This window comes from Boleophthalmus pectinirostris, unplaced genomic scaffold (genome assembly GCF_026225935.1).
Source record: "Boleophthalmus pectinirostris isolate CB_2022bp ecotype Guang Dong unplaced genomic scaffold, ASM2622593v1 HiC_scaffold_8, whole genome shotgun sequence".
NCBI classification, from domain to species: Eukaryota; Metazoa; Chordata; class Actinopteri; order Gobiiformes; family Gobiidae; genus Boleophthalmus; species Boleophthalmus pectinirostris.
Window position 1 is genome coordinate 17,104,910 of NW_026571515.1, and position 9,787 is coordinate 17,114,696.

At 38.1% G+C, this 9,787-nt stretch overlaps 1 protein-coding gene across 1 annotated transcript in view; it reads left to right on the top strand.

Annotated features, from left to right (window-relative positions):
* arhgef19 (Rho guanine nucleotide exchange factor (GEF) 19) overlaps positions 1–9,722 on the top strand; it is a 38,662-nt gene extending 28,940 nt beyond the window's left edge. The window contains exons 10-16 of the mRNA XM_020922405.2: positions 50–124; positions 1,974–2,063; positions 3,819–3,982; positions 6,452–6,610; positions 7,573–7,649; positions 7,724–7,828; positions 8,535–9,722. Of these exons, the coding sequence (XP_020778064.2) occupies positions 50–124; positions 1,974–2,063; positions 3,819–3,982; positions 6,452–6,610; positions 7,573–7,649; positions 7,724–7,828; positions 8,535–8,686 (822 nt within the window). The 3' untranslated portion in view covers positions 8,687–9,722. The remainder of the gene's footprint in view (positions 1–49; positions 125–1,973; positions 2,064–3,818; positions 3,983–6,451; positions 6,611–7,572; positions 7,650–7,723; positions 7,829–8,534) is intronic.
* The last annotated feature ends 65 nt before the right edge of the window (positions 9,723–9,787 follow it).

Consider the following 9,787-nt stretch of genomic DNA (forward strand, 5'->3'; position numbering starts at 1 on the left):
ACAAACTAAAACAGTGATGTCTTTACACTGTGCCACGTGTTTATTGCAGAACATCTTAAAGAGGACAGCTCCAGGCTCACGTGACGAGGACACAGCCACAAAAGCATTCAATGAGCTCAAAAAGGTAGTTATTATCTCGTTGATACTGTATAATCCCTTCATTGAGATCTGAGTTCAGAGCATGAAGCGAAGAAAACTCTTAGTTAAGTGTTGTTTCTTATCCACAAATTAAAAAAAATACAGTCATTTTACCACAGAATTATTCATATTTCTGCGTCGACTTTGTCATGTTTTAAAGGTGCATTGTGTAACTTTCTTTTTCCATCAAATGCTTTTCTTCATGGAGACGTTGTTGCTTTGTCTGGAATGTTTCACAGTAGGGTATTAAACCTTTCTACCATCATGGAGACAACCCCAGGCCAAGTTACAGGTCAGATCTATGGAGAGGCGACCCCGCTCACAGTCAGAATGCCTGTTTTTAGGTATTTATGAGCTTTAAATCCACCTGTCTGTTCTGTTCTGTTTAATGTCATACTGTGGAACATTCTAGGCAGAGCAGTGACATATCCATAAAAACAAGCAGGTGATGGACACTCCACCACAAAAGTTACACAATGCTTCTTTAATTCATGACATTGACATTTTCTAGTGGAAATACACTATTTTTTTTGTGTTAGCCTAATAAAAAAGTAAATGTAGCAAAGTAATGTTGCCATGATATTATTATAACAGATCAACAGCAATTCTACCTCAGTCTGTTCTAAACATTATTAAGATTCATAATGTAAATTAAAATAGGCCTATGCTTAAAGGTACACTGCATTACTTTTCATGTTGGGGATCCTCAACCATGGAGATGCTATTGCTTTACCTGTAATGTAATGCAATGTTGATGCATTTATTCAGTTATGGGCTGTGTTGAGAAAGTTCATTTTCTGCATGACCTAGTTCAAAGTTCAGTAGTTCATAGTTTGTTTGTTTTTTCAATAGGTTGCTGCAAGCTAACATTTTTCAATATCATTGCCAAAGCCCATCGTTTTAAGTTTACTGTTGCTGTGACTGAAGTGCGGATTTTCTTATTGAAAGTCGGCGGGCAAAGTTTGCACATAAATATGAGGTTATTCCCTTCGCCCTCCTCACCGACTTTGTCATAGAGCTCTTGTAAATGTTCATATGATGAATCCGTCTTACTTCTGCTACAGTCGCCTCCGTGCTGCTTTTTTGTTTTGTCTTGTTTCGATAACGCATGTGGCGATGCCATGCTGGTGGCTCGTGTTGTTGTCAGATTGAATTTTTTTCCACTAAACATTAGGGGCTTTTTACAATGTGTTTAGCTGGGTTTTTCCCTGGAATACTAAAGAAATCTGGCACACTATTTAACAAAGTTAAATAGAAGCAGAAGAAGTTGTTCACAGACTAAAGAATGAACACGTTCACAATTTGTTCATCAGGCAGTAATACAGTACATTCAGTTCATGTTCTCCCAAAATATGAACAGGACCAGGTACAACATTGATTATGGGTGTTTTTATTTCTCTAAAATATCATTAAAAGCATGCATTCTTACTGGGAGTGGGGTCACCTCTTCACAGATCTTACCTGTAACTTGGCCTGGTGGCAGCTCCTGCTTGTCTGTATGGAGATTGATAACTTAAATACTTTGGAAAAGTTTAACACTTGGAACATTGCAGGTAGAGCCATAACATCTCCATGGAGGCGAGAAACTAGTGGGCTCTTTACCAGAAAACTTACACTGTGCCCCTTTAATAATCATGAGTCATAAGATAAAATGTTCTTTAGTTGTTCATTTGTGAAACATTAACACAAAATAGTGCTTTTCAAGAAGGGATACATAATTTGTCTTACCCATAGAAACACACAAGAGGGAGCAAAACTCGATGTGGGAGTATATATTAATAGAACACCGGTACAGAAGGCTATGTGGGCCAAAATAACTGTGCGTCTCTCCCCAGATCATCAAAGAATGTAACTCCAGTGTTCAGTCCATGAAGAGGATGGAGGAGCTCATCCATCTCAACAAGAAGATCCACTTTGAGGGCAAGGTGACTGCTCTGACTACGACTTATGTTTAAGCAAATTCTGAGATATACTGGGATAAACAAAAATATTTGAACTGCTTTACACCTCTGAAACAATAACAATAACATCAGATAATCCCAGTGAAACATTTTTAAATAGACAGTATCATTAAAGAACATGAGTTGCAACAAATAAATAACAGATTGAATGAATATTTATATATATAGAAATCACTTATTTAAAATTTTACAGCTCAGTCATTATCATATTATAACAAAAAACAAAAATCGATTCACTTTTATAATGAAAATATACACGTGATAAATATTGAGCTTCAAAATATGTTGTAAATATAGTCATTATCGTGACAGTCCTAGTTGTGTTGCCAGATGTGATGACTAAGCTAATGAGAGCACACTCTTTTTATGTTATGTGCCAAAAATGTGTCTAGCCCAGACAAGGTACATTACCATTTGATTGACACAAAAATACTCTTTGAAAATACTGATTGACATAAAATTACTCATAATAGTCTCAGCTTTATTGATCTCACGGTCAAAAAATAGTTGCTGAGGCGACTTTCACAATAAATAAAAGACAAGGCAAGGCAAGTTTATTTGTACAGCACAATTTGTACACAAAGTAATTAAAATTGCTTTACGGAATAAAAAATGCTGGAGGTGTTCTGTATCATGCATTTCTATTGGCAGAATTTTCAGCAGTTTCCATGGTGACACAAAACATACAGCAAACACAGACAAAACGTGTTAAGATCATCTGACAACTCAAGAAAAAATACACAATGGATTTAAACAACATATTTTCAGGAGCCTGAGATTAATACAAGCGTTCATGGTCATGTTTAGGGTTTATATTTTCAACAAGAAGTCGAGAGTGACTAACTGAAAAAACAGTCGGCTATCATCTCACCTGTTGTAGTTCCAATCAAGTCAGCGCTTTATGGTTAAATTGTGTTAAACTAAAGCTCAGATTAATGTCTAATTTGAGTAACAGAGCTTCAGACAGAGTAGTGCTTTCAGTTACACGCCCAAGAAGTGTTGATGATCAGCTGCAAAGTATCAATACCTGTTTTTCTCATTCTCTGAGTATGGACAGGCCTCATGTGAAATCTCAGATCCTCCAGAGTTCCCTCCTTGAGCTGCATGAGCTGCACTAGCACTGATTCATGACAGGCTGTAGGTGCCTTTAGGTTTTAGGGTTGGTTTTTTTTGTTGTTTTTGTTTTTTTAGATTTAAACCAACTGGATTTAATCATTGGAACTGGCAATTCTAAATAAGAGACTAATGTGAGGCTTGTCTTGAGAAAAAAACTGTCCAATGTTTTTGTCACTAAGAATAACCATCATTAAAACAATTATTATGCATAATTGTGAGCTTTAAGTCATGTTAGAACATTGTTATCGTCTCAAAAACATATTAAGAGTTGTGTTTTGTTTTATTCACACGTTTGAGTAATCCTTTACTGTATTAGCCTGGCTACATCTTCAAAGCTCAAAATGCAGTATGATGCCACGTATTGGTAATTTTAAAGTTAACAGCTACTTTTTAAATTATCCAAATGATACTAGTGAAGTTGTTAAAGAGCTTAAATTTGCAGGTTTTTTGTGTTAAATGTGAATGAAGCAAAACACAATTCCAGGTATGTTTTTGATAAGGAAACAACATTATAATATAAAATTTAAAAGCAGCATTTTATTCCAGCTTTTTTGTGATAAAAAATCTCTTTAACTCAGACTTTATGATGTTGTTTTGTTTCAGATCTTTCCTCTGATCTCTCAGTCTCGGTGGCTGGTCAAACACGGGGAGCTGCTGGAGGTGGACACTCAGATGATGACGATCTCTGGGTCCAAACTCAAACTGCCGACAAAACCAGTGTATCTGCACCTGTTCAACGACTGCCTGCTCCTGTCACGACGCAAAGAGTGAGGAGCACACACACACACACATTTACACCCTCTGTTACATGTCATTCACTTCAGAGTCAGACAGGCATTTCTGATCATTAATAATCAGATCTCTTTAGTCAAGTCTACAGCTAATCCTCTGTCAGTAAAAGTGTGTGGTTTGGAGCAGAGTTCAGACTTAAGAAGAACTTTGACTCTATTGAAAACCCCCTTTTTTGTTTTTATTAAGACAAAGTTAAATTAAAAATAACAATCAATCAATATGTAGAAAAAGGTGAGCTCTACAGTCAGACATGTTCTTTGTTTAAATTTTAAGATTATACATAACGAAAACAAAAATAAACAAACAAAACAAAAACAAAACAACAAAACCCTCCCACGCCCCACTCAACACATACACAGAGCTACATATAAACCACTCTATAGCTTATAAAACAGTGACTGATATCTTCCCAGTTTATGACAAGCCAAATTAGTCAAGATGGGAATCAGTCAGACATATTTTAGATTAGATAGAGATTTATTGCCTGGGATCTCCAAAATACAGATATCATTCTTGACTTGTCAGGGAACATCTGAAACACAAGTGCCTGCCAATACGAGAAGAAATGTCTCTATAAATAAGTTTAATCCAGCATACAGTTGGTTTGGTTTGCTTACACACTGTATTATCCCGTGTGTTTGTTTTGTATGAGGCAGCATGTGCAGCACTGGCTAATTGACGGCAAATGAACTGAACAAGCAGCTCCGTCACCAGCCGCTGTCTAAAACATGATATTACAGGGGTCTAAACAGCAGCTTTCTGCACAAACACTGTTTTGAGCACGATCTGTGACAGTTTGATGACTCAACATTTTTGACCTTGGACCACAGAATGATTCTGACATGTTCTGACAGGGGCTGTTCACATACCGCTCTGAGTCTGCACCATTTAACTGTTCTGCATAATTATTAACATTACAACTGAACCACCACAACCTAAAGTCCATTGCTGCGGATAACTAAAGTTATTATTATTTTTGATTGGTTAAGTGATTGATTAATTTATTGTTTTCTTTTTCTTTTCCATTACTTTTTTTTACTATATTCTGATCAAGGCAACCGTGTATGTGTAGTATATTTGTGTGTTTAAATTTGTATACTTATATATTAGAAATATAATTAGGGATGTAACGATATCCAAATCTCAGCACAATATTATCACGATTTGCATCTCACAGTACGATATTTACTGCAATATTTTGGAGGGGCTAATATAATTGTAGGTAGGACTCTGTTTTGCTTTTAAAATACCTTGAAAAGATTTCGGTGTGAATTACAGTATTACCGACATAATCCCAAGAATTCAAGTAAAAAACATATTTCTTCATATTGTTTGTACTGAAATGAATATGTTTATAAGCTGTTGCTACTATAAAACCACACATTTAAGCAAAGGAACTTGTAATTCGATATATTGTGACAGCCCTCGATATTATTGTGAGACTTTTGACGATCCGAAATTACGATATTTCGTTATTGTTACATTCCTATATATAATACATACTTTTTTTATTTGATGGGGTTGTTCATTGTGTTTACTGTTTTTATTTATTTTTTATTTTTTTAAAGTAAATATGCTCAATAATACAAAAATACAACAATATTGACCAAAAGAACTACTGAACCACCATAAGCCACTGTTTACAAGAGTTATAATAGTCTATAATAATGTGACGATCTACAGACTTGCAATGCTTTATGGGAAGGTTTTTGTTTTTGTTTTGTTTTTTGCACTAGCTAGGTCATTTGGGGTTATTGTTTGAGTTCAAAATGAACCCTGTGCACTTTTGAGTAGTTTAAAGGTGCATTGTGTAATTTTTCTCATAAAGGATCCGTCAAATGTCCGTGGAGCTGTTCTTGCTTTGTCTGGAATCTTCCACAGTGTGACATTAAACCTTTATATCTTCATGCAGAAAAAACAGACCAAGTTACAGGCCAGATCTGTGGAGAGGCAACCCTACTCACAGTCTGAATGCCTTTCTGTTTTTATAGGTATAGTTGAGCTATAAAACCACCTGTAATTGAATAAATGTAAAAGGTAGAGCTGTTTAATGTCATACTGTGGAACATTCCAAGCAATGACATAGCAATGATATATGTTATTAGGTTCTTTTTTCAGACCAGGAGTTTGTTTTCATACCTGACAGCTTCGACTGCTCACAGCGGTCTTCCTCAGAGTGGCCACTTGATATTGCTGTGACGTGTCCAGTCAGCTGATTTATACAGGTTTTCGTTGAAAACTAAATCTTGGTCTGAAAAAACCTAATAACATAAATTATCAGAAGACCAAATGAACCTTATTGGATTAGAGCAATGACAGCCATAGAAACAAGGAGGTGACAACGCCCCTAACAAAAAAGTTACGAGCAAACCTGCGTGTTCTTGTTATTAGTGTAGTAAAATGTTGTCTTTGCGTTTGTTTATAATACTGGTGTTTTGTTGCAGCACGTGGAAGTTCATGGTGTTTGTGCACGCGAAGATCGGAGAGCTGAAGGTGAAGGACCTGAGCCTGAAGCTGCAGGGCGTCTCTGGGTTCATCTTCCACCTGCAGCTGTGTGAGGGCCAACAGCTCAAACACCAGATCCTGCTCAAAGCCCACACCGAGTGAGGAAACCAGCATCTCCACACACACACACACACGCACGCACACACACACACACACACACACACACACACACACACACACACACACACACACACACACACACACACACACACACACACACACACACACACACACACACACACACACACACACACCCCTATGCACACACACACACACACACACACACACACACACACACACACACACACACACACACACATGTTCAAAGTGTGCTCAGTCTAATCCATAGACTGTATATATAAATGCAGAGCGCTAACCTGCATGCCGCTGCATTCTATATAAGAAGTGAGCATGGGAGAGCTTCTAGCTCCATCAGCTCTGCCTCCAATTGACTTTACATTGAAAAATTGTCACCCCTCCCTGTAACTGCTGCAGTGAGCCTCATCATTTTGGTCTTAAAATGTTTGTTTTAACTCAGTCCAGAATCCTGCATGGGTTCATTTTTTGAGACCCGTAGCCATTCGCACCTGCGCAGTACAACACCACACTCGCCCATTAACTCGTGATTATATCAACGTTAGATCCGCACCCGCCATTAACACCCATTAACATTCCACTTGTTACCCGCCCGTGCCCATGATAAATCTGCGTCAGCCAATCTGACAGCCCAGTAGTCCAGGACTAAACCAGGGCTGAACCTACGCAGTGTCATTAGCGGATTATAAATGTATACACGCCACAAACCACAGAGCCAATCATCAGGACTACACCAGGACTACACCCAGTGCAGGACTCTGACTCGCTCTACATGATCCCGGTGTTTTATTTCGCTATTTTGTCCGTTAATGAATTCCTTATCCTAATATGGAACTTGGCTCTAAATACCTCCTATAACCACTAGCCTCGTGAGCTTCATCTGAGTCAAACAGTATGGATGTCGTCACACTCCCTTAGTCCACTTCTTTATAGAGTCAATGGTCTAACCACTGTGTGTTCATAGGAGCGGGAAGCAGCGCTGGATCACCGCCATGTTCCCCTCAGATCCTCTGGAGGACATCGAGCAGGCCACAGACGACGGTCAGTGTGGACAATGTAAAAGATATTATGTATTTATTCATATTTCTGATGCTCATGAGTGTTTGTGGTTTCAGACATTTCCCAGGTCCAGTGCATCAAGAGCTATCAGGCCCAGGAGCACGACGAGCTGACACTGGAGAAGGCAGACATACTTCACGCTAAGACCATTACAAGTGATGGTACAGTAACAGTGCTGTATTCTGGTCGTGCATGGGTTTGGTGGATGAAGAAGAGAAAAGCTTTAGTTAACAGGAATTTAGTTAACATTTAAAGGGCACACATTACTCTGTTTTCTGATCTCTGTAATGATGTTGTTTCCGAGTCACAAACATACCTGGAGTTGTGTTTTGTTTCATTCACCCGTTTAATAGACAAACTCTGCATTTTTAGGCTGAGTTCTAATTTCAAACAGAACACTGTGTTCCACCTTGTGATGTTATGTGGTAGGACAGGAAGTGCTCTACTGTGTTTTTAAACTCTATAAAACTTCACTAGAATCATTTGAATTATTTCAGACCTAGAATTGCCAGTCTCTACTGAACTAAAGCCAAAAGGTAGCTGTCAACTTGAAAAGTCATGACATCACAGGGTGGTATTTTGAGCTTTTGTAGATGTAGACAGACTTACTTACAGAATTATAAAGGGTTACTCAAACGTGTGAATGGAATGCAGCACAACTCCAGGTATGTTTTTTGTTGACGCAACAGCATTATAACATGATATAAAGCTCACAAGAGTCCATTTTTCATAATATAGCAGCTTTAATGAACATTGTCCATTTTGTGTTGAGAGGACTGTGAACTGAAATCTGGAGTGTGGTATTTCATATTCAGATGATCCAGTCTTCTGACTTGTCTGTGTCCTTGTGTTGTTGTGTTCCTGTAGGCTGGGTGGAGGGCATTCGTCTCTCAGACGGGGAGCGGGGCTGGTTCCCCAAAACCTACGTAGAAGAAATCACCAGTCGCAGTGCACGACTTCGTAACCTCCGAGAAAACTTCCGGATCAAGTGTGTGACACAGAAACTGGAGGGAGACTGACCTGAGCTCCAGGTCCCACTTGGACTAAACTCATGTGTACTCCAGCCCTGTCCCAGCACCCAGGCCCATTAGAGAAGAGTATGATTAGGATTAGAGGAGAAACTACTTGATGACCGTCTTAGTCACTGGACAGTTTAGGGTGCCACAATGGAAATCGTTAAACCTTTTATAAAGGTATTTCTCAGCATTATCCTCATGTAAACACAACATGCACATTTAATGGCTATAGTAGCCTGGTCTTCATACCCACTAGAGAGAAGAAAACCAGGGCCATCAAGCCCTTGCCAATTCAAATGAGTCGTAACTGTTTAAGGGGCCTATATTACACTTTTTCTGATCTATGTTATAATGTTGTTTTGTCAGCACAAACATACCTGAAGTTGTGCTTTGTTTCATTTAGACTTTTTACACACACGCTGTATATTTAAGCGTTTAGGAGAACTCCATACACTAGAATCATGTGGGTAGTTTCAGACCTGGAATTATCTGTCTCTGCTGAACTAAATGTAAAAAGTAGCTGTTAAAACTACTGCTTCTTGACATCACAAGGTGGAACAGAGCATTCTGAGTTTTGTAGATATAGACAGATTAATAATAAAGGATTACTCAAACATGTGTAAATGAAACAAAACACAACTCTGGGCATGTTTTAATGAGTAAACAAGATTCCAACATGACTAAAAGCTCATGTTGGAGTAAGACATAAGTGTGGTCTGTGCATATTTTCAGATACATGTCACTGTTCAAAACATGACATACTCTGTGCGTCTGAGGATTTACTTCTTTGGTGTCACAAACAGTGGACCTGAACACTCTAAACTCCTCTGTCCCCTGATGGAAGTGCTTTATTTTTACTGTAGCTGGTGTCTCTCTGGAGAATCTCATGTAAATGTCCTTCACTGTAGATGAAACTATGTATAAAGAGTAGATTAATTTACTTATATAATTTATATTTCAAATGTGATTATTTCTTACTGGATAAAGACTGTTTTATATTATCATTATCAATAGTTGCTCACACTGGAGGTTCATTCACCCAAACACAACGCTACTGTAAATGCCTAACCACTGAAATAAAAACGTTTCTATGGCAATAATTCA